Source organism: Rhinolophus sinicus, linkage group LG03 (assembly GCF_036562045.2).
Source record: "Rhinolophus sinicus isolate RSC01 linkage group LG03, ASM3656204v1, whole genome shotgun sequence".
NCBI lineage: Eukaryota > Metazoa > Chordata > Mammalia > Chiroptera > Rhinolophidae > Rhinolophus > Rhinolophus sinicus.
In genome coordinates this window covers 38,081,580-38,107,393 of record NC_133753.1, presented here as the reverse complement: position 1 = coordinate 38,107,393, position 25,814 = coordinate 38,081,580, and the positions used below count along the sequence as shown (strand labels likewise).

General features: G+C 38.7%; 1 protein-coding gene across 1 annotated transcript; it reads right to left on the bottom strand.

Moving 5' to 3' along the window:
• Positions 1–1,234: 1,234 nt before the first annotated feature.
• On the bottom strand, positions 1,235–24,834 carry TBPL2 (TATA-box binding protein like 2). Its single transcript, XM_019725840.2, has 7 exons — positions 24,757–24,834; positions 22,304–22,758; positions 21,586–21,673; positions 19,012–19,103; positions 15,441–15,608; positions 11,514–11,608; positions 1,235–1,648 (listed from the first exon to the last, which is right to left on the bottom strand). The coding sequence occupies exons 1-7, from the start codon at positions 24,808–24,810 to the stop codon at positions 1,572–1,574; spliced, it is 1,029 nt and encodes a 342-aa protein (XP_019581399.2). The 5' UTR covers positions 24,811–24,834; the 3' UTR covers positions 1,235–1,571.
• Between the last annotated feature and the right edge of the window lie 980 nt (positions 24,835–25,814).

Below are 25,814 nucleotides of genomic sequence, written 5' to 3'. Positions count from 1 at the left end.
TAATTGTGGCTCACCGACGTCCTTAATAGTTGTGTGATTTGGGGCAAATTCCTAATCTCTCTGTGCCCGTGTTTTCATTTGTTAAATGAAGGTATAATTACAGTACCTAACTAACGTCGTGAGAATTACTAAACAAATACGTTTAATAGTAATCTGATAATACTTTACCAGTACTAGCTAACCAAGAGAAGCGACCATAATACTGAAGGTGGAACTCAATGTTTTATGTTTCTGAAAAGATAATTTCAATTAAATGGCCAACATTCCTCCCCTACTCTGGGCTACGTTCTGAGAATTTGAACTAGATAGAGTTTAACCTGTATAGGATTACTCCCAGTTTCTTTCTGGGGAGAAGGGTAAATAATAAGGTGGGTCAGAAATTATATCAGAGTAATTAGTGTTTGAATATGCCTCTAAACCACAGAAGGAAAAAAGGAAAGTGGGTTTATAGGTGGAATTATGTAGAGCAGTGATTTCCAGGATTATTTTGATAGGCTGTCAATGGATGACCACCCTAAATCCTCTCTCTAGCAGGGACTGCTTTCCCAACTTCCATACCCCCAAATTCCTAACTGCCTGCTAGGCATCAAGTAATGTACTGTGGCCACCACAAGCTCAGCATGTTGGAAATGAACTTTCCCTCCTCACAGATCTTTCTCATCTTAGTGAAAGACATAATCAGTGACCACTTGGGGCCGGGAATTAAGAGTCACGGTACCCTCATCCCTCCCTCCCATCACCCATGAGGGACTGGTATTGAGTGATCATAACGTCTGCATCTCCATCGAATGCTGATGATTCCAGAAACTAATTAGGTCTTGAATCTAAACCCTTTGCTCCATCCTGTTAGTCTGAACTCGTCTGTTTTAATACAATTACATAAAAGCACACAGAAAGCAAAAATTCCCTATGCTGTTTCAAAATAGAGCTTACACTAAACCTGAATGGTTCCTGAAGGTTTCAGATTTATTTTTAAGTGAGACAAATAATTTTCTCTGATCATTTCAAACAGAAGGATATTTGATTCTTCTTAAGGTTTCAGACTTTCATGTTTCCTTTGCATTCTGACAGAATCCGTCGCAGTGCCTAGCTCTAAAGGCCAGGATCATTTACTCAATATTTTAAAAGACAAAAAATAGACACATTCATTTCTATCAACTAGATATTACAGATAGTATCTATTGTATAGTTATTTGAAATTTCTATATATTGCCATATATTTTAAGAGAAGACATTATGCACTACGTCTTTAATAAGAGTGGAACATTACATTTTAATGATGCAACAAAATCACTCTAGCAAGGCCCTAAATCTCTCAATAAGTTTAAAGGCCCTAAATCTGAAATAATTTTACTTGTTCTGTTTTTAAAATAACGTAAAAGTCATTTTGAATAAGGCATTTTCTCCATTTCTTAGGCATGGTTATTCACATAGAATCATCCTTTAATAAGTAAAGTCAAAATGTGCATGGAATATCTACAATTGAAGGTAGAAAAATGCAGCTGTTTCTGTGCTGGGCTTATGCACATACATATATAAACCAACATACTATGAGATGTTGAATGATACATTCAGGCTTTTTTAAAACCCTTTAGAATAGGATAGATGTTTTCAAATGCTTCATAGATTTCAGAACGTTCTTTGGCACCTGTAAAGAAATCCAAGTTTATAAAATCTTTAATATAAAAACAATACCAAAATTTTCTTAAGACTAAAATTTCATTGTCATCTCCAATTACTTTTAATATGACATTTCTTTAGGTGTACCTGAGAAGTGACATGTATCCCTGGTCAAGACAAAAGAATTTGGTGACTTCATCCCCATTCCCACAAACACACACCCTAGGGCAGAGTTTTCTAGTACTTCCACTCTGTTGGTGTATCAGATCATTTTCAGCGACACGGGGCTCAGTATGAAATACGGAATGTTATCTCTATGTGTGCCGCGAACATAACCCCAGAGCATGACTTTCATCAGCCCTGTGGGCACTTAGCTACCAGCAAAAGGGACTTCCTTTGGATCCGCTCATCTCTAGTTCACATCTTGATTCCCTAATGTTGACTAACATAGTAAGACAAAGCGGAGCTAAAGTTTTAAATTTCAGTGTATAGGGAGTGATTATTAGAGGGAAAATTGTACCACTGTCAGCCTTACGAGTCTTAAGTTTCAAGAGCTCTTTAATTGTAACAAATTGCTCTGGGAATTAAAGGAATAAAAACATGAATTAGAAACATGAAAAACACGTCTACATGGTCCCACCCTTGAGAGAGTCCCTACTCATCTCTCACCGCCACCAACCACCACCAACTACTTCCACCTTCAAAGCTATGCAGGCACACTGGGCTGAGGGTTATGGCCTGGAATTACTTGTGTTTATATGGAGCTATCAGCTAATCAGGAAATTCTTATCTGATAGTATTGTGGGAAGGAAGCAAGGAGCTTAATGAAAGGAATATATAAAAACTGTTAGCATGAAGAGGAATGGAATAGTTTAAACTGATAAAGACTTCCGTGAGAGCTATGAAGTCAGAGAGGAGGAAGGCTCAGTAAGAGAGCAGAAATGACCTCGGAGAAGTGGCTAAGTGGTTTAATTACAGAACTAATGACGGAATTACCAAAAGGAGAATCACCAGATTTAAGAAGCAGGTAGAAATCAGGATTCAGAACCAAAGATGAGCTATACTTTAAAAAGTGGAAAACAGCAAATGCTGGGAAGGATATGGGGAAACTGGAACCCTTATACATTTCTGATGGGAATGTAAAATGGTTCAGTCGCTATAGAAAACAGTTTGGCGGTTCCTCAAAAAAGTTAAAATATAATTTACCACATGACCTGGTATATTCCACTCCCGGCTATATATCCTTGAAAATTGAAAACTGGTCTTCAAAGGAATAAAATGCATGCAGAAGCATGTTCATTGCAGCACTACTCATAATAGCCAAAAAGGGAAACAACCTGAACATATACATCAACAGATGAATGGATAAACCAAACTGTGGTATATCCATACAATAGAATATTTTTCAGCCATGAAAAGGAATTAAGTGCTGATATAGGCTATGATGCAGATAAACTTCAAAAACTAAGTTAAAGAAGCCAGACACAAAAGGTCACGTATTGTGTGATTCCATTTACATGAAGCAACCAGAATAGATAAATCCATAGAGACAGAATGCCACTGGTGGTTGCCAGCGGATAGTGGGAGGGAGAAATGGGGAGAAACTGCGTAATGATACAGGTTTTATTTTGGAGTAATGGAAATGTTTTGGGACTAGACAGAGGTGGTGGTAGTGAATGTACTAAATGCCAATGAATTATTCACTTTAAGATGGTTAATTTTATGTTATGTGAATTCTACTTTGATAAATTAAAAAAACTTTTTTTTAAAAGAATTAAATATGAAGTCTTTATGAGATTAAAAGAGATAAGGGAAAAGGTTACTTGTTCATTGCCAAGGAGTTTACTGTCTGAGTCTCCACCCTCAAAGATGTGGAGTGGGAAGGAGGGGGAGTTACTGACACAAATAACAGAGACTCTGTACTTTGAGGTAGGAGAAACCCCTTAAGTCTCAGAAGATTTTAGTTACAACACCAAAGTTTTAGTTTCTAAAGAGAATGGTTTTGTAGAAATCAAAAAGTGAGTTGAGGAAGCAGTAAGTAAAACACTACTATAAAAAACGCCCTGACTCTGGTGTGATGGACTTTTTTGGCTTCTGAATACTTTTGAATGGAACAGCCTTCTTGTTAGGAGACAGTGAAGTATGTATAGCAAACACATTCCCACTCCCCACCCCCCAAAATAACCCCAAACCAAGGTTCTTTCTACATTTCATTGAGGAACAGAGTGTCTAGGTCCAGCATTTTGGATAACTATGTACTTCAGTTTTATCAAAACACTTAAAAGAAAAAGAAATCATACCTAAAAGCATTGCATTCAAACCCAAAGAGTATAACATACTGGCATCCCCTGGGGAGGAGAAAACACCCATCACCCACGAGGGACTGGACATTGAGTGATCATTACTTTATATCATAGGAAAACAACTTTAGATACAATGAGCTTTAGGGAGATTATCTAGTACAATTTCTTCATTCATATGCGGGAAAACTGAGGCCCAAGAAGTTGAAGCTTCCCTCAATCATGAGTAGCAGCTATGGGAGAAGACCTCGTATACCCAGTGTTCCTTCCTTTACACCAAAAGTCATCAAATAAACATTGTTAGGATTTGGAACTGGGTGTTAAAATGAAGGCGTTTGGTCAGTTTAGTCAAAAAATTTCCTCACTGTAATATTGGCATCAAAACTTTAAGGGAATCCAAATCAATCTGCAGATTCAATGCAATCCTTATCAAAATACCAATGGAATTTTTCACAGAACTAAGAAAAATAATCCTAAAACATATATGGAACCACAAAAGACCCCAAATAGCCAAAGCAATATTGAGAAGGAACAAAGTTGGAGGTATCACTCTACCTGATATCAAACTATATTACAAGACCATAGTAATCAAAACAGCATGGTACTGGCATAAAAACAGGCACAGATCAATGGAACAGAATAAAGAGCCCAGAAATAAACCCATGCAGCTACAGCCAACTAAGCTACAATAAAGGAATCAAGAATATACAATGGTATAAAGACAGTTTCTTCAATAAATCGTGTTGAAAAAACTGAAGAGATACATGCAAAAAAAAAATGAATGTAGCCTCAAAAATGAACTCAAAATGGATTAAAGACTTAAATGTAAGATCTGAAACCATAAAACTTGTAGAACAAAGCATAGGCAATAAACTGTTTGACATTCATCTTAGCAATTTTTTTTTTTATATGTCTCCCAGAGCAAAGACAACAAAAGCAAAAATAAACAAATGGGACTACATCAACTAAAAAGCTTTTGCTCCACAAAGGAAACCATCAACAAACCAAAAGGCACCTTAATGAATGGGAGAAGATATTTGCAAATAATATATCCAAGAAGGGGTTAATATCCAAAATATATAAAGAATCCATACAGCTCAACATCAGAAAAACAAACAATCTGATTAAAAAATGGGCAGAGGGCATGAACAGACATTGCTCCAAAGAGGACAAACAGATGGCCAACAGACACATAACAAGATGCTCAACATCACTAGTCATCAGGGAAATGCAAATCAAAACCACAATGAGATATCACCTCACACCTGTCAGAATGGCTGTCATCAACAAATCAACAAACAAGCATTGGTGAGTATGTGGAAAAAAAGGAACCCTCGTGCACTGTTGGTGGGATTGTAAATTAGTACAGCCACTATGGAAAACAGTATGGAGGTTCCTCAAAAAATTAAAAATAGAACTACCTTATGACCCAGCAATTCCATTTCTGGGTATTTATTCGAATAAATTAAAAAATGTATATCCATTATGTTCACTGCAGCATTATTTACAATAGCTAAGATATGAGTGTCCATCAATAGGTGAATGGATAAAGAAGGTATGGTACATCTATACAATGGAATATTATTCAGTAATAAAAAGAATGAAATCTTGCCATTTTCAATTACATGGATGGACCTAGGAGGTATTGTGCTAAGTGAAATAAATCAGTCAGGAAAAGACAAATCCTGTATGATTTCACTTAGTAGAATCCAAAAAAACAATATAAATGAACAAACAAAACAGAAATTCATAGATACAGAGAATTAATGGTTGCCAGGTTGGGGGTGTGTGTGTCAAGGGATGGATGAAAAAGATGAAAGGGATTAAGTACAAATTGCCAGTTTTAAAAATAGTCACAACAACATGGATGGATCTTGAGAGTGTAATGCTGAGCGAAATAAGTCAGACAGAAAAAGCAGAGAACCATGTGATTTCACTGATATGTGGTATATAAACCAAAACAACAAAAGAACAAGACAAACAAATGAGAAACAGAAACTCATAGACACAGACAATGGTTTGGTGGTTGCCAGAGGGTAAGGGGGGTAGGGATCAATATATGGTGATGGAAGGAGAACTGACTCTGGGTGATGAACACACAACGGGATTTATAGATGATGTAATACAGAATTGTACACCTGAAATCTATGTAATTTTACTAACAACTGTCACCTCAATAAATTTAATAAAAAAAAAAAAAAAAAAAATAGTCACAAGATGTAAAGGGCAGCAGAGGGAATATAGTCAACAATATTGTAATAACTATGTATGGTATCACGTGGGTATTAGATTTATCAGGGTGATCACTTCATAAGGTGTACAAATGTCTAATCACTACATTGTACACGTGAAACTAATATTGTATGTCAATTGTAATTGAAAAAAATTAAAAAATATATAAACAACAAAAAACCTTTAATGGAACCTAAATTGGCCCCATACTCTTATGAATAATCACTCAATAATCAAACATCCCAATCGGTAGCATCAGACTCCAATTAGATGACCCTTGCCTTGTAAGCAAAACTTACCAGTCCTTTCTTTCGGGTTATAATGACCTGAACAAGCATAAACACCATTTATAAGCTTGGTGGAAATTCTGTGGCTGGTGCACTGGAGAAAGAACTGGCTTTGAGATTAAATGATATGAGCCCAAATGCTACCTCTACCATGAACTAGCTTTGAAATCATAGACAAATTGTTTACCTTCTGAGTTTCAGTTTCCTTACCTATGAAATAAGAACAATAGCCTTTCTCATAGGGTTGTTATACGGGGTTAAGTGAAGGTTTGTAAGAAGTCCTTTGTAAACCTTAACACTTTACAAAATCTAAGCCGTTTTTATTGCTCTAGAAGAATGTACGTCAGGGTTCGGGATGTTGGGATGGCTGGGCCAAGCACACGTCTCATCATTTGGTTCTGTAAGAGCTGGTATCATAATTTGTCTGTCTCTCACCAAGGCTGGATTCCTGCCAGATGGGGAGTGTGCTATATTAGCTTTTATATCCTCAGCAGCTAAAACACTATGGGTGCCTGGTAGGCACTCAAAGTTTATTCAATGTCTATCATCTGTCGATAAGGTTTGTAAGCTTATCCCCATCCCTTAGTCAGCCCAAATATCAATTTCCAATAGTACTTGGATTTTCTGATTCTGTTCTTACAGCAAGTCATAACTACACATCTATTTTCCCAAGGGGAATCATATGTGTGTGAATACAAGTGAAAATCTTACAAATTAAAAAAAAAAAAAAAAGAGGCATTAAACCCCTCAAGGTATGCGTTTTACAATATATGCTAAATCGCCATTAGTGGACGATTACCAGTAACGACTGACAGGGATATTCTGGTCTCTCTCTGGCCCACTCACTAATCAAATCACTCTTGCCATTTTTATGCTGCTCTCTGACCTACTCTTTTCCAAGAGACACTAATGTCCGGCTAATTTAGAGTGACCTTCAGTAACAAAGACCCAGCTTCTTAGTCTTTCATGCTGCAGGGAAATAAGTAAATGTGAAGCATTTTACTAAAGCCTCTTTAGACTTCATTTTCCTGTTATCAGGTTCAGGCATCACGGTAAAATTCCAGTCTTTTCAATGCTAGGGAGAAAGCAATGAGAGTAGGCTTTCACCGAGATAATAATAATGATAGCTGTTTATACCACGCTTACCTTATGCCAGGCACTGGTTTTGTTTCCTCGCAACACTTAGCAGGTAGCTTCTACAGCCACCTGCATTTTACGTATATGGAAATCACGGTAGACAACTTAAACTCACCCAAGGTCATATAGCCAATAAATGGTAAAGCCTGGATTCAGACTGGACCGTCGGCCCCCACAGTCCACCCTCTTAGCCACACCTGCTGCCTCACTGCTGAAAGAGTATTTATCATTTCTTCAGCTGACAAGCAGGATTAGGGAAAGGGTGCACAAAAGACCACACAGGTGTTTTCATAGACATCAAAAGAGCTGGGGGACAGGGCAAGGACGAGGCTGCTCAAGTTCCCACCTGTGCTGCGGCACATACAACTGGCTGACATTGTTAAGGTTACTTCACCTCTCCATTGTCCCTATTTTACAGGTGAGGAAACTGAGGTATTAAGTGCAACTTCACAGAGTTAACCAGAACCCACATAAAAGCCCTGAGCACAGAGCGCGGCACGTGATTTCCCAACATACGCTGACTCTGTTATTATGTCTGGTCTTAGAAGTCAAAGTTGACATACTTGCTGTTCATTGTATATTAATCTGGCAGATCTTAGCTATACTGTTCATTTCACCGTGATTTGAGAAAAAACATGGGTCCTGGATGTCACATAGGCCATAGGAAAGCAGCATGGACCTGGGAAAACAGTGTTAAGCCTTTTGCTGTCAGGAACCATGACAGAGTAGGTAGGATAGCAGGGCCGCCTCGTCCTCAGCTCACTTAACTGTAGTTAGAACATTCAGAGGTGGTCTGGGACGTGGTCACTACAGTTTTGGCTCCTCAGGGGAGGAAGACAATCTTATATTGACAAATTACTTTCAAGAACCCTGCAAATGGCACATGATACCAATTGCCATTTATTTCTATTATGTGCATTGGTGTTCTACAGTTCCTACCTAGGGAAGAGGTGGGATCCATTATTGTCTCTAGTCATATCAAAGTGCATCTGTAACTTCAGTACTCTAACATTTTCTAGGCAAAATTTACGTTTGTTGGGACCTTGCTTTCAAAACAGTTCTGCAGAGTACTTGGTCTTGCTGTGTTGGACTGGACTCCATGAGCCTCTAGGACTCCACTGGACATTCTCCATGACCATCCTCAGCTGAGGTTCTACAGGCAAAGCTAAAAGGGGGTTCTTTGGTCCCTTTCCCCAGGGACCCAAAATTGGGCCCTTGAGTTTTCAATCCCTTTGCAGGTGAAAAGGGTCTTGGTAGCTAAGACCCTTTATATATTTCATAAAATTCTAAGAAATAAAGGTTCATGTGTCTCTAAATTTAGAGCAAAAGTAACCTAAAACATAGTTCTAGGTAAAGTACTTTAAGACAATGAAGCAAAAACTGGGAAAAATCCTAATAGATGATAAATATTCCTATTTCAGTAGTGAGACATTGACTGGCTTTTATTTTGTAATGTAAGTAGAAACTTGGGTTTCAGTTACTAAATCTCATTTCCTTCTCCACAAAGGTAATGATCTATGTTTTGCAAGAATGAAGAAATTTAGCATTGCCTATTCTATGTGCTAAACGCATTAACAAATTTTAAGGCAAGTGTATTGGGTGGTTTTAAGTATTGCATATTGACAATCCTTTGCTTTTGTGATTTGTAACTTCTAGCAAATGTGTACATGAAAGTTTTTCTTTTTTTCCTTTTAATTTGGGACAAATGGGAAAGCTGGTCTGAATTAAGGATATTTAAAGAAACTTGTTTTTGTGTACCTATAAGCACTTAACCTATACTTGGCAATTTGCACTTTTTAATAAGACTAATTCAAAATGACACATAGCATATACATAAAAATATTCTTCCAAAGTTCTTGAAAAGTTTGTTCCCTTAAGTACGAAGTACGGCATATATTGACCTCCAATATCTATACTATTCAAGTTACTTGGGAGGCTTTCCCTCCTTCCTTTAGGATGTAAAAGATAACCTTTATGTCAATCACCAGGAGGTATTCATTATTTCACATTCTAAGTTGGTAGTATCTAAGGAATTGTAGCTTTGCTGTATTCAAGAAGTTCTTGAATTCCAAATAGGCTTTCCCCACTTCAAAGACACATTTGTTGTTTCTTAGAGAAAAGCACACTACAAAACTGAACTGAGAATTATAAAAAGAAACCTTAAAAACAGACATTACATGTTGATGGATGCTGAGTGATAACTACCAATTTTTCTCTAAATTAGATGATGCAAAACTCTCAATTTTATTTTTTTAGGTGTGGCAAGACTTTATAAAATTCTAAAGTTTATTTGGAAAAATATTTAAGAGAAGCTAAGAAACAAAAATAGAAGCAATGAGAGAAACCCAGCTTTATCAGGTAGAGAAATCACTGGAATTAAAGCACATTTACACCAAGGTAGTATAAATACAATAGGGTTATCATAGTATACTTCTGAAGCAAAGGCAGAACTGGAGAACAAACGAATATATCAAGGGCAAAAAGAATCATCGCAAATTAATAAGGTGGAGAAGAATATGTAGTGTTCAGATGGCTTGCTAGCTATTTAGGGCTGGGGCATGGGGATCAATTTGGCTCATGCCATATAAACTTGGCATTCATTTTGGCAGAAAAGAGTGAAATGTATAAAATGTCAGACAAAAATAGCAAATTTCAGTAGAATGGTATGGAAAAAGGAGTCTGATCCATTTACTCCAAGCATTTTAAAAACCCTTCTTTATGTAAAAGTAAGTCACCAGGAAAAAGTCATAAATATAGTAAATAGTAATTTTTAAAAATAATATGGTAAACTTATACAGATCCTTAGGAACAAACTAATAAAAACTAAGTGGGCAAAAGGAATGTTTATGTATATACTATTTACGAAAGATAAAATGTTGTTTATTGGATTAGTGAAAAGTGATCAATTTCTATTTCTGATTATCAGGGAGGTTAAAGCAGTGAGATAATTTTCACTTATAAAGTTTCTTTTTTTGTACTATTTTGTTTTGAATGTGGCAGAGAGTTTTTAAAAGATACTTAGATACACTGTTGATAGGAATGTGTGACATAGGAGACTATATTGTATATCCCTTCAAAAACAATTTGGTAATTGTACTAAGAACCTTAAAAATGGTCATATCCTTAAACAAAAATTCAATTTCTGAGCACCCACAATAATAAAATAATTCTCTACACATAAAAATAACCAAATGTTTGTGCCATTTATAAGCAGCAGGCAAAGAAGGGACATTTAAACACCCGACAATAGGAGAATAAGTTTGATGTAATAACATGTTACAACAGAGGTTGAGAAGCTTAGGCCTGCTAGCCAAATCTAGTCTGCTACCTGTTTGGAAATAGCCCATGAGTTACGAATAATTTTTATGTTTTAAAAGGTTGCGGACAAATTTTTTTAAAAAGGAAAAATATTACATGACACATATAAATTGTGTGAATTATGTTGAATTCTCATTTCAGAGCCCTTTCCTTTATGTAACGCCTTGTCTGTAGCTACTTAGGCACTACAATGGCAGAGTTTGGTTGTGGGGACAGAGAAAGCCAATGGTCCACAAAGCCTAAAATATTTAGTACATAGCCCTTTACAGAAAAAGGTTGGCTGACCTGTGTTCGAACATTGCGCAGCTGTTAAAAGCTTTCATGAAGAGTTTGTAACAATGAGTTAAGCTACATATGTTATAATAGTTAAGAAAAAAGCAGGCTGTAAAGATGAATTTACATATCAAAATGACATAAAAACATGAAAAAATATTACATTGTTTTGGGTATTAGGACTGATGAGCAATGTTATAGTCCTTTCTACTTTTCATTTTTTTCAAGTATTTTATAATAGTAAGAATTACTTTATAATCCTGAACAAAGCTGTGTAAAAGGAAAAGCAAAGTACATGCATAGCTAATGAATTTTATGAAAGTCAGAAAATAATCTTAGAACTTACCTGTCAATACAACTTTTCCAGATACGAAGATAAGCAATACAATTCGTGGCTTTACCATTCTATAAATAAGGCCAGGAAACAGTTCAGGTTCATAACTGTTAAGATATAAAGGGAAAAAGTTAAAAATAGCACTATTCAACTACTTTCCCATAATATTTGAGACCCAGGATATTTAAAGCTGCATATTAAAGCAGTTTTAAAAATCTATTTTGCCAAAAACCTTTTGGCCATCTTGATAAAAGTAGTCCTGAGTGTCGCAGGTAATTTCTTGTTGCAGTCAAGAACAGAATTCATTTTTGGTCATATATTTTTCAAGTGCAAGCTATCTGAAGCTATTAGAAATTAAGGTAACTTAGGGCATCTGATTTAATGTATTAAGATCTTGTTGGTTAAATGTTCTCCATCTTTCAAAAAAAAAATCTGTCAATATAAATAAACACGTTTTCTAAATTTTTCAAGTTCCCCCAATAATGAGCCTATTTTGTATGCATTTATAAACTGCTAAAGTTAACATTTTTAGCTGACAGAATCTAAAAAAATTTCTAGACCACTGTTATTTGTCTTTGGACAGGTACTCTACAATGAAATAAAACTAAACTATCCCAAGTTTTAAAAATTCAGGATTTGTTGCTGTAAATAGTAACTCACTATTTACTACTAAACATAGGCTGGCTTCCCCACGGAGCAAAAGATGATAGGGCTGAACTTCTCTATATTCTAGCGTAGAGAAGAGGGGAGAGAACTACAAAGACTTGAGGGACCTACAAAAAAGAAGTCAGGAAGTAAGAGGAAGCTGATAAAACTTTTCTCACAACAATGGCTAATGGAGAATGAATATAAGAAAACCAAGAAATGGAACACTGTAATACACATGAATCTTTGCACTTAAAGGTTGAATCCAGATGACATAAAATGACTCCATTCCATTCTGCAATGATAAGACCCATACAACGAACGGCAGATGTCAAACCTCTTATTGGCACCAGAAAGAGGCATCACAGTGGCCACTCTTCTGAAGTACCTATTTGGAAGTTGCTATGGGTGTACTTGTCGACAACTCCTACAACATCGCTCCACCTTATTTGAGAAAGCCTGTCAAGACTTCTCCCCACGGACCACTTCCCACACTGGGACCAGCTGGAGCCTTGGAAAACCCCTTGGGACCTACGAGGTTTGAACCAAGAAAGCGAAAGCTGGGGGCACAAAAGGAATGTTTCCATTTGATTTTCCAGCTGAATCTTAGGATTGTAAGATGGAAAAGAAAACATAAGTATGTACATGATGGTGAACTGCAGTTGGCTTTCAGAACCGTGGTTTTAAGGTGCCAGCATAGTAATGTACCAATTAAAGATTTACTTCATTTAGTCTCTGCTTCATTTCAAAAGAAAGTTGAGGCAGAAACAAGAAAAAGAGGTTTTGGTTACGGATGCAAAACACTTTATGAGGATTAAGAATAACAAACACATACCAATCTGTTGGCCAACCCCAATTCGACTCACTGTGCAAGTCTCAGCTTAAATGTCACTTCCCTTAGGAAGTCTTCCTTACCCTCCGCATCTCGCCAGTTCCTTTAAGTATCCCATTTGAGGGTACCAGAGCTCAAGGGGTGTTCACCTTCGCAGTTACCGTATTTCATGACTGTCTTTGGCTGTGTGTCTTCCCTTTCAGACAGGGAACTCCATGAAGGCAAGGGACTGTGGCTGTACTGACTGTCACTGTCACGGTACCATCTGCTACACAGTAGCAACCTAGATTTTATTCATTTAAGAAATATTTATTATCAGGATATCTTTGACTTTAAAATTGTAGGGAAGGGAGAAAAATGCTCAGGGAAAACCGAAAACAATTATAGCATAGGGAGATTGATGGAAAAGGTGCCTAGTGACAAGGACATATTTGTATTATCAGAAGTTCATCAATACAAAGTTGTAGAACCTGGGAAATCAAATGAACTTGGAAGTTTTAACATAAGGCAAACTTGATCTGCTAATTATAACTGATGTGTGCCGTGGTTCCCCGCAGAGCTACAGGCAACTAAAGAGAGGCCTCAGTTTAAAGATAAAACCTGCTGAAAAAAGGAGTGTTAGTACCCCCAATCACACACACACACACACACACACGGGAGTTGTGACCCATAACCTAGGATGGTGGCTGGATGGAGAGTATTTGGGGAGGCAAGAACGAGACTAGAATGGGAAAGTTATGGGAATACAAAGCCAGCTTCCTTGTCAAATTAAAATAAAAAGGTGGATGAGATCATAAAACTGTCTGAGGAGGAAGACAGAACAGTGATGGGCCCGTTCCAAGTGGCTAAAAGCAGTGCATCTGATGAATTATCTTCTTGTCTGACTGGCAATTTTATCTTTCAGAAGATGGAAGTAGTGGTAAGGGTCATTCTAGATTTAAAATCTGATCTGCAATGTTGGTGAAAAAGAAAAGAAATGAAACTTGGCTGGAATTGCACACATCATTTTAGAGCCCTAAGTGGCCAGAAAGGGGAATGCTAAGTCTAATATAGACGTGTACCTTAGAATTCAGGCAGAGAGCTTTCATATGTTCAGAAAAAGTTGGTTCAGAGAAAGATGGACTGGAGGCCCATGGTTGAGAATCTGGAAGATAAGATGGCTCATGGGTTGAAAGACTTAAAAATGAAGGTTTTTACTATGAATCTACAAATTATCCTAAGATTGAAGAAAGAAAAAGATACCTACAAAGGCAATATGTCTTGCAAGGGGCGGGGCGGGGGGCTTCCCAGGGAACTCTAGGTACATCATGAACGCTCAATAAGCATATTGCAAAAAAATTGATGCAGAGGAAAAAAAGGATACAATCAAGGAGAGAATAAACATTACCTGAAGAATATCATAAAAGCTAACTCTCAGAATGAACTAAAATTTTTAAAAAGTTAAGATAAAAACAATTTTTAACTTCTGTTCAGATCATGTCTCAAAGGAAAGCTAACAAATGTTAGAGAAAGCATAGTTATATGATCCCTATCTACTTTATCAAGCAGAATGATTGCTCAAAGACAAAGAGAAGGAAAAGTGTTGCAGTGAAAGGATTTAAGTTCAAGCTAGATCAAGAGAATTTAAGAGCATCTGTGATTCTAAGCCAGTTCAAGTGCCTTGGCCCAAAAGTATGTCCCAAGGGAGGGGTGGGATTTGCAGTTGCTCAGTCAACCTCCATCACTGTTCTCTAGGGCCTGAGAAGGACGGGAGATGCAGCAAAGCGGCTCAGGGAGGAGGAGAAGCATTTGCTGTTGAGGTGGGAAGTTACATTTGAAGAAGCCAGGCAGGCGGGAATACTTCCCTAGGAATATGAGTACACTGAAGAAGAAACTGTGGTGGGGGCTACAGCTACACACACACAAAGAAAACTCAAAACAACAGGACAAAAGCTACATAGGATTGCCTTCATAGGATGTGCTGTGGTCATACGTTTTCCATCTTCTCTCCAACCCGTTCTCCCCTCACCAGCTGTCAGCCCTTTCCGACTTGCCTACCCCCCCACTCATACCCCTTCTCTTCCCTCCACCACCATCACCCCCAAGCCAGGTGTGCTGTTTCAGAATCTATACATTAGTGGGTCTCAATGTGTGGGCCACTAGCCAGTAGCACTAGCGTCACCTGTGAACTTGTTAGACCTGCAAATTCAAGCAAAATCTCTGGTGCTGCAGCCCGAGCAGGAATGTTTTAATAAGATGCCCAGGTGATTACCATTCAATACAACTTTGAAACCTGCCATTTCAAAAAATTGGACATATCTGGTAACCAATGAGGATTTAGGCATGTCATCTTAGCCCTAATCACTTATTGTGCCTTTACCCCCAAATTACACTTCCTCTAAAAGATACATTATATAAACAGCCCATAATATACAACTTGAACAACATAGTAAACTCAAAGTTAAGTTATATAACCATCATACCTACTGAACTGCTGATGGGTTAGCACCAAACCTTCCAGCCTGATGGGAAATCTCACATCACAGCTTCCAACCATGTTCTGAATTTTAAAATCGAGGAATCTGGCAGGGAAGCCAAGCTTCTGCACCACACGAGCATACTTTCTCGCTGCAAGTCGAGACTGCTCTTCACTGGGGAGGGGCAAACGTGTTTAAAGATGTCTAATCACCATGTCCTCCATGTGCCTGGGGCTGTATGCACACTTCTCTGATCGTATTTATACGATTTGTACCACGTCTATCTTTCAATGTATACTACGAGCCCACAGATTTGGAGGATGACGACCTAACTCGCCTGCTTTTGTCGCTAGCACCTAGAAGATATGATACCAAGCACAGTTGTTGAACTGAATCATAAACCGATTTTTGTCTTAATTTGTCATCTATCACATATAAGGTATCTTTTCCTTTTTCTTGTTTTAAGTGCTGTTAGATAAAGTTAACTATTCTACTGGTTCTCAAAGGGTGTCGTTAAACCGGCAGTAGCATCACCACTTGAGAACTTGTGAGAAATGCAGAGTCCCAGTTCCCACCCCAGAGGGGCAGACACTCTGGGGGTGGGGCCCAGCAATCTGTGTTTTAACAAGCCCTCCGGTGATTGTGATGCTCACTAAAGTTTCAGAATCATCCATCTGGTCGAGCAGTGTGTGCCATTTAGATGGGAACCACAGTAACAAAAATAAGGACGCATGCATACAGAAAAAAATCAACATGAGGAAATAAGATATATGCCAACTGAGAGGCAGAGACATGATGTCAAAACTTGGGTCTTTATGGGACGAATTAAAAAAAAGGAAAAAATATCTCAAAACCTGCCCAATTCTGCTCAGTATTTCTCACACAACTGTCATTCAGCTTATACCCAACATGAGAAAGAAATAAATTAATCCAATTTCGTGGCTATCTTCTTCTAAGTGTTTGTCCTACTCCAACTCTATGTGAAATCTTGAGATTTGAGGCTTTATTTTTCATTACTTTTCAACGGTCATTGCCCAAACAAAATAATAAAAAGCAGGGGTTGCCAAACAGGGCCAACACCTGGTGGGTGAATCATAGGAACTCCACCCTCTCTTATGGGTTGATCCCATCTTTAAACTGAAAAGCAGAAACACCTGAAAGAAAACCCAGATGGAACTTGCTGTTTACTGGACCAATGGAAATGTTCCATTCTCTTTCCTGTCTGGATCTTCACAATACAGCCCCCTCTTAATTGTATTTAATTACTTCACATATTCACCTCCTTCATGTGGATTCTCCTCACTTGTAACTCCTGAAATGTCCCTAGCAAGGCTACATCCCCAAATTAGTGAAATTAATTGTTTGCATTTTGAAAAATTACATTTTGCCTAATTGACCCATTCCATTTTCTGTATGTTTATAAAGTTAAATTTCAAGAGTTTGCACAGCCTTGTAGTTTCTTGGGATATTAGCTGTGAATATCACACAGAAATTTCCATTCAAACAACTACAGTTAAAGTCTACATACATGTTCTTGTACAAACATTAGAAAATAGATTGAGAAACTTGAAATGTCACCAGCAGTGGTGAAAATTTGATAAATTTGACCACGGATAAATTTGACCCTTCTGTACTTTTTCCATGCAAACACAGGTGTCCATCACCATGCAAACTCTGGTTATAACAACTAAAGAGAATAGGTTTGGATAAATTTGTGGGGATAATTCTGATATCTCTTATATTAACCAAACGTTCACAACTCTTTATCCAAAACTGAAGAACCAGATAGATTTGGGTAACTGTATCTCTTATTATATGAATTCACCATCCAAAATTTCACTATCAGATGTTAGGAACTAAATAAATTCAGATACGGAAAGATACTCATGAATGTATGTATAATATGAGCATATTTTAAAGTGAAAATTGGATAACAAACCTACTATGTAGTTGCCTGCTCCCCCTCCCCCAACTTGACACTATTTGACCAGCCTTCTAAATCAATATACATGGGTGTATTTTAATGGCTAAATATAATTTTATTCTATGATCGAATCAAAACTCCATTTCTAGATATTTGTTTCTCCCCTGTTTTAAACAATGCTGAAATGAACATCCTTGCAGATATCTTGCAGAGTTGTCCAATGACATAACGATGGAGATTTCTAGGTCAAAAGACACACATATGGATCAACAGAAGGGAAAGCCCAAAAATTACTCAGATACATGTAAAAACTTAACTTGTAAAAACCTGTGTGGGGGGCAGAATGGAGTAAGAATGGATTCTTCAATAAATGTTTCAGGGCACTGACTGGCCATTTGAAAAAAAAATTGTTTATTTTGCATTGAAATAAAATCCTAAGACCTGCTCTGCCCAATATGGTAGCCACTGACCACACGTGGCTATTTAAATTTAAATTAATTAAAATTAAATAAAAAATTGAGTCCCTCCATTATGTTAGCTATATTTTAAGTGCCCAATAGCCACATGTGACTAGGGGTTACCACATGGGATGGGACAGACATAGGACATTTCCATGAGCTAGAGAAAGCTCTAGAAGAATAAAACATTAACTTCCCTTCCTGCATAAAAAACAGGACCTGAAAAAGGCCAGAAAAATATGTGGAAGTCAATATTTATATAATGTGCATGGGGAATGCCTTCCTAATCATGAAACCAAACATTGAAACCATAAAGGAAAAAAACTGAATAGACTGACTATAGACACAAAAAAACTAAATTGGGTGGAAAAAAAACTCAAAACCCTACATTATAAAACCCCATTAACATTAATCTGGGAAAAAATATTTACAGTACAAAATGGTGAAAATACTCAAATACTAAAAGACAAATATCTTCACAGAATATTGGGCAAAAGACACAATAGGCAGTTTACATGCTTATGAAAAATTAGTATCACTAATAAATCAAAGAAATGTAATTAAAACAAAACTTTTTTGCCAATCAATTTGGAAAATATAAAAAACATTAACACCCAGTGTTCCCTGGAGAAAGTGGCGACTCGGCACATCTCTAGAAGGAGGGAAAATTGGCACAGCCTTTTAGAAGGACAATTTGCTACTCATTTGTAACACTTAGAGGGACGAGCAGCAACCCCACTACAGTTTTAGGGTGAAAGGATCCACATCAGCACAGGACAGGGCTTTCTCGGCGTGAGATCCGGGAAACATGAGCCTTTTAAGAGATGCCTCCAGAGCTAATGCTCAAGCTAATGGTCAAAAAATGTCTAATTTCCCTCTAAAAAGTTCTATCCATTTATCGGCAATGAGGAAAAGTGCACAGGTGTGTATAACAGGCTTTATCACTACTGTGGCTTCTTTCTTTTTAATACACCTTAAAAACAAGTTATACAGTCTAGTGAACTGTAAAGTATCCTGTCAGTGTCATGAAGCTGAATGTTTTTAATCCAAAATTTGGCATTGTATGAATTTAACTCTGCAGCAAAGGATTTTGCATCTGCTATGTGTTTTAGAACAGTAATGCTATCCTTCCTTGTTTTGCATACTGAATTCTTTGTCTGGTCAGGGGTGGGGGCAAGGGGGTCCTTCCTCATACCTTTTGGCTCCTGTGCAGACCATTTTCCCAGAGCTAAATATAAGGGCTGTTGTCCTGGGCTCTCGGATCCGCATTATGACAGCAGCAAACCTCTATACACAGAAGACAAAAGGACAATGAGCTTCTGCTAGAGTTAACACTGTGCCAGTTGAAAAGCTGAGCTGGACATGAAAACAGTGTTGAATAAACTGAGATTAGATGGGAAAACTAAAAAATGTCTGGGTCTGTTCTCCCCACATTAAGATTAACTAACAAAAAGGGTCATGATTCTAAAGTGTACTTCTAAAATGTATTTAGAAAACAGGTAAGAATAACAACAGTAAAGCTAAAATTTGAGTGCCTGTTATGTTTCAGGCCCTCTTCTAAGAGCTTTACAGGTTTTGTCTCATCTATTCTCATAACAGGACTCAGGTGAGTCCATTATTATACCCATTTAGTGCACAGAGAAACTAAGTGGTTATTCAACTCCCCCCCCCCCACCCCCCGCTTCTTCTTCTTTGCCCCCCACTCTGGCTCAAGCCGTTGTTTCTCAGTCTAGTTGTGTAGGACACAGGTCTGGGGCCCATGTTGGTATCATGAGCCTTGTGCTCCAGCCGGTTGCGGGATGCTCACAGCAGCTCTCACTGGCTACTCACACCGGTTGCCAGCCATAGCCCATCACAGCTCATAGCAGCCCAGCTCCAGGGAGAGCTGTTGTTCACCATCTTAGCTGTAGAGGGCGCAGCTCACTGGCCCATGTGGGAATCGAACCAGCGATATGGGAGTTAGGAGCGTGGAGCTCCAACCACCTGAGCCACTGGGCAGGCCCTCAACTTTCAACATTACAGGCAAAGTTGAGATTTAAAAAACACTACTAATCTGACTGTGCTTTTTACTTTGAAATACTTCCTTTTTCTTTCAAAGAATCTTTGGGGGAGAAAAATGCTACAGGAGAAAAATGTCAAGACTCTAGAATGTACTAAAAGGCAGCCAAAACATAGAATATATATCTATATATAGATGGATGGATGGATGGATGGATGGATAGATATAGATAGATAGATAGATAGATAGATAGATAGATAGATAGATAGATATGCTGAAGATGAACGACAAAAAGTTGATTTTGCACAGTCGTTCTCAATGTGTGGTCCACAGTTCAGCAGTACAGGCACGTCTTCTAGTGGTGCTGATGCAGGCGAGGGCTGAGCACTGGCCTGCCACATGACATGTCACTCAATGACCTGCTTTTCCTACTGGTCCTACACAGACAGTCCCTTCCCCTTCTGTCCTCCCCGCCTCTCCTCCCCTGCCCAATTAAGCTGGGAAGGAAACTGGTATGGGCACTACACAAGACTCCTGTAGTACTCCACAGGACCAAAAGCTGACAATTTCAGATTTGAAGGGCTGGCAGATGGTAAAAGAACCCCGTGTCAGAACTACACAAAGTTGATCAGGTCCTAGTCAAGATTTCCAAGTGTTTACTAGAAAGATAGCACTCTCACCCAGTATTCATTTTGTTAAATTCTTATAGTAGCTTAAGTGCCAAGACACAATTTCTTTGGCTGTCAAGTCCAAGTTTGGACAGGTCCTATGCACTAAAATAAAAATGAAGGGGAGAGCTGAGGATGGTGGAGACCAAAATATGCTTAAAATGCGGATTGCTCAATAGTGTGGTCAATCATTGCAACAGCCATAAGAATCTCATTGTTTCCATCCTCACCGTAGCCAGCTACATGAAATATAAAAAGGAAAGCTATCCAGCATTTGGTTAACATTCAGGTAATATTTGAATTCAGATGTCAGCAACAACACTACCACAGCAGCAAAAGCAAATAATCCATCGATAGTTGATACTGGTAAGGTCCTCAGGACCCCTACTAATATGGTCGTTTTTTCGGTCTAACTCTAGAAAGATCGAAAAAGCCACCCAAGACAGTGAACTTTTTCCCAGCAGGAACCAGGTCTTACTCATTTTTGTACTCCTATCTATGTACAGAGTCTGCCAAATTGTTAAATGTTGATCGAATTAACAAATCTATTTCCGAGGTAAACAAGCCATTGAAAACGGGATGCCTGGCTTTGGCAGGACATGAGAAAGAATTGATTTTATTAAACTTTAAGGGGAAAAAATCCTGAATCTTACATTAGTAAGTAGAAGCTTGAACTTGACACTTAAAAAAAATTTGGCTTTCTCAAAGAGAAATTGTAACTGGGAAAATACACAAGTGCCAGCTAGGTGGGACAACATTTAGAAAACTTATTTCCAGAAATATCACGTCAGTTTAGAAAGTTAGCACCCCCATAGTCAGGCTGAAAACAGTCACATGGAAAAAATCTTTTGAATGAATGCAAGGGAAAGATCTTAACTTTTAGGAACTGCTCATTCACTGCTTTATTCAGCACAGAAAATGAGATTATTTAGAACTTCAAAACAGAGAATGAGGCAATTAGCCTTTTGACTTGCCAAAAGCTTTTTACACTCACGGCTTCTTTTCAAAAAATAAAAACAAAGGAATGAGTCAAAATCACGATCATATACAGGAAAGTAAATTGAAATAGAAGCTAATTGAAAGAAATACTGAGAAATCTTACCTTTGGGTTATATTCTGCATTTTTGGCATGCAAAGCTATTTTCTTAAGATCCAGTTTACAGGCCAGGTTTGCAGTGGAAACTATATTCCTAGAGAAGTAAGTCAACTTAGAAAATTATATCAGATATAAAAAGTAACAAAGAATTAGAACACTAACTTCATAATTTCAAAGGTTGTAAATTAGTGACTTCCTAGGGTGAAGATTATTCTAAATGTGAAATACATAGTAACATGGTCCCTAGTAAAATGTAAAAATCCCCAAATACTAAAATAGCTTTTCCTAAAATTTCATGACTAGCTGACTAAAATTAAATCTAAATCTTTTTCAAAACTGTGTTTCAAAATAGAAAGCACAATTCCAAATCAGTCTGCAAATCGAATTCAATTTTACGTCTTTATATTCTTTGGGTTTATCCAAGCCCAACCACAATTTTCAGCAACTCAGTGCTTTGGTATAAACAATATAATCTTTCAAGAATGTAGATACCCTTAATCCCCGCTTAAGAGATTGAGAATTAGTGCTTCATTTTACAGATAAGCAAACTGTCTAAAGGCACAGTTTATTAAGATCTGATAAAGAATGATGAAATCTGAAATTCTCTTCCCTACACTATTATCCTGAAATTAGTTGTCATCACATTCAGGAATATGAAATGTGTACCCAGAAGGATCACTCATTAAAAACAAACAAAAAAACAAAACCCGAAAAACCAACTTACTGGAGTTGAGGCACAATTCCAGAACATTCTGAAAGAGGGGTCATTGGTGTCATGGGAGTTATGGACGCCAGAGACAAGGAGTTTGGTTTCTCAGGGGGATGGACTGAGTTAGCATCACCAGGGGGCAGAGGTGAATGGGACTCTGATGGACTGCTGCTGTTTAAGCCCAGGCCAACATCCTGTTGGCTGGATAATGGCAGCCTACTCTGCAGACTTTGAGTTTTACAATTTTCTTCCATTTCACGCTTGCTTCTAATGACAGTCTGGTCTTTATTTTCTTGGGTAAGTTCATCTGGTAAGAAGCTAAGATCCACAGATGAGAAATCACCGGATGTTTCTTTGACTTCTTCAAGATGTGAATTAAATGCAGTCTCTGGGTTGCATGAATCAGATACGTACACATCCTCAGGCACAACTGGGCTGAGCAGGGGCAACCCAGGTGGGATGAAGTCATCCTAGGCCGTTCCCAAAACAGAGAAACAAAACACAATGAACACAACAGCATGTCCCATCAAAGGGATATTGCCACGGCTGGCAAGCAATGTGTTCAGGATGAGAGGCAGTTCAAGACAGCTGATATTCATGCCCTGCGTCACTCCACCAAGTATCACTGAAGTTCTATTAGAATGGTATGCATTATAGCACGCGTAATAGAAACTGGAAAGTACATCTGAACCCGCAGAAAAAGCATTTTGCATAAAATGTTTGTCCCACGTTAGTTAGATCCATACTAAGTTGCCACTCAAAATCCAATTTTGTAATAGAGGCAATTGAGCCACCATGCTCTAACTTGTGAGAACTTTGAAGAGAACAGATTTACTGTACTCTTCAAATTGATTATAAATTATAGCTGATTTAAAGTTCTTCCTTAGAATTTTAAATTCATACTTGAAATAGAACGATACGTGAAGGAAGTTTAAGATACAGCTTGGGTGCTAATCAGGACTCCACTAATAACTCATCGTTATTCCTTCCAGTCAAAAGAGAGATAAGAAAGCGTTCTAATGACCTGAGTTGTCAATTGGCAAAAGTTACTGAAATTTAAACGGCAAGAATAGTTTAAATCAATGTATTGTATTTCCAGTCCAGGGAAGACTGCTCAACTTCCATTACCAGCAACTGAGGGAATGAGGTGTGTAATGAGGGAAGCAGCTAATGTAAAATTCATGGGCTTTCTTATGGAAAAAATTGATTACCTTGGTACACATATTACCACCTGCTTTGTTCAAGCTGCAGGCTGAAATTCTAGATTTTGAGCACTGCTTGCAGGAGGATAATCTCATCCCTTAGAAGATCTTACTTCTGACAACTGAATAGTCACAAGTGCCTCTTAGTATCTTTGTTATCTTCTCGGTGACAAAGCTACCTCAGCTAAGATAAAATGTCTGGCTTGACGGTATTGAATTGCTCTGGTACTACAAGTCCAGCAGATGGCAGGGGTGACTAATTATTCAAAGGAAACACTTAGAAGAAAGCAGTAATTCTCTTGAAATAGGATTTGTTGGGCCTTACCTCACTTTTTTGGCCTTACTTCATTACCCTCCATATCCTCCATCCCCACCCCAAAGATTGGCCCTAATAAAAGTGAGATGGGGTCAGTAGCCCTGACGCCTCTCCATTGTTTCCTTGGCCTCTCCTGTCCTAGCTGGAAAGGCTCTCATCAGCCAATTAATTTACACTAAAGCACCAGTATCTGCAACATCAGTGTCTCCCCGTCTTTTTCCCATTGTAGCATTTCAGCCAGAGGCAAAGGTCTCACCTAAGGAAACCAAACTTCAACAAGGAATTTAAGGCAATGGCAACAAGATATGGAGAGGGATGTTTTATGGCGGTAGAACCCTGACAGCCTCCTGCCCAGTTTACCTACAGGAACACACTTCTGAGGATGTACTTAGAGAATATTCATTGCATCCTTGACCTTATCTGAAGAAACTTTGTGTCAAACGGTTTTTTGCAGAACATAGCTCATCTTTCCCAGAACCTTTACTGCGAGGGCTCTCCTCTACTGTGTTAAAGGCTACTGGACGTCACTATTTTCATTATCTGTTTACGCTCCCTCCCCGCCCCCATCCCACCCCTGCCAATAAGTTGCTCTCTTGCTTTTCTTGTTTTGAAGACTCCTTCCTCTCTTTTCTACAACGCTTGACTCTAAAGATGTTTAAAATTAACCCAAAACTTAAGAGTCGCAAACGGAAAGAAGCCACAGGTGCCTCCAATTCACATAGTGGCTTCACACTAGACCATGTGCGAGCTCTGGTTGGCAAGCTTGGGCAAATTATTTCACCTCTCCAAGCTTCTCTTTTTCAACTGAAAGACGGGGACAAACAAGCCCACCGCTTAGGGTCGCTCGGAGTTTAAGAACTAAGGAAGGCAAAGCCCTTGCAGCGCACGACCTGGCAATGGAGCAGGGACGCCGGCCCCGACTCAGACAGCGCGGCAGCTTCCAGGCTCACCTGGGCGGCGCACTGGTTCAGGTAGAGCTGCAGGTACGTCTCTTCCTCCTCCATGCGCGGAGGTCCCACTCTTGGGTGGGGTGGGAGCAGATGGGGGAAGCCTAGGCGGGTCGAGTTACTGCGGAGCCCGACGAGGCGCGTGGGGCTCACGAGCCATTTATCAGCCTCGCGGCTGCACGCGGCGAGGCGGGGCCTGGGTGCTGAGGGGTCGGGGCCTGGGTTTGGATGCGGCCGGACCTCAACCTCCGCCCGGCTCGTGATCCTGCAGACAGCGCGAGTAAATTAATGTCAGGGAGGGAGATGCAGAACTCCGCACCGGTCCACCGGTCACTAGAAAGAGGAGGACTGGGGCTGGGGATGGAGAGGGTAGAGGCTCCTGGCCATGGTGCAATCACCGCACTTGCCCACAGCTGAGAAGCAACTAACTCAGGCTGCAAATCTGGAGATTGCCTTCACTTTTGCAAATGCGGTCCTTTCCTCCCGAAGGAGAGAGCTCAGTGTTAGTAGTATAAAAAGTGAGTGGGATGGATACTGAGAAAATAAAGGATTTTTCTTTTAAGGGATCCCCTCCTACCCCTTGTGTAGAGTCAGTAGAATTGGAGGCACCTAGTCAGATGTATTGCTTGTTATGTTATGTTATGATTGGCTTTTCACAATCGCAGAGACTTTAGTCTAAAGCCACATAGAAAGATTATGAGGCAGCTCACAGGAATTTCCTCTTTCTTGAAATCACTATTTTAATTTTCAGTGCCTCAGCTTTCGTAAGAACTTAAAAGTGCAGAATGGTTCTTTAAATATAATTGATATCTTTTAATGTAAGATATTTCAAAGTGTACATGGACACAAACATAGAATACACCTTTTCTACTAGCCTACAGTGTCTGAGAACAGGAATTTTGATTACTTATCTTTGCATCTCTGTACCAAGTTCATAGCTGATCCATAAAACTTGATCAGTGAATGAAACTGTCCTCAGAATGGAGCGTGGGAAGCACATGATAGAGACAGAGACAGATCATGCTAAGAATCAGATCACAATAAAAATCTTACTGAATTTC

Excerpts from the sequence above, each read along its gene's own strand:
- TBPL2 (XM_019725840.2), bottom strand. The coding sequence starts at position 24,810 with ATGGAGGAGGAAGAGACGTACCTGCAGCTCTACCTGAACCAGTGCGCC. Across the intron at positions 19,104-21,585 it reads ATGCAGAATATAACCCAAAG|AGGTTTGCTGCTGTCATAAT; the intron begins GTAAGATTTCTC and ends TTCTGTGTATAG. Across the intron at positions 1,649-11,513 it reads TGGAAAAGTTGTATTGACAG|GTGCCAAAGAACGTTCTGAA; the intron begins GTAAGTTCTAAG and ends ATTTCTTTACAG.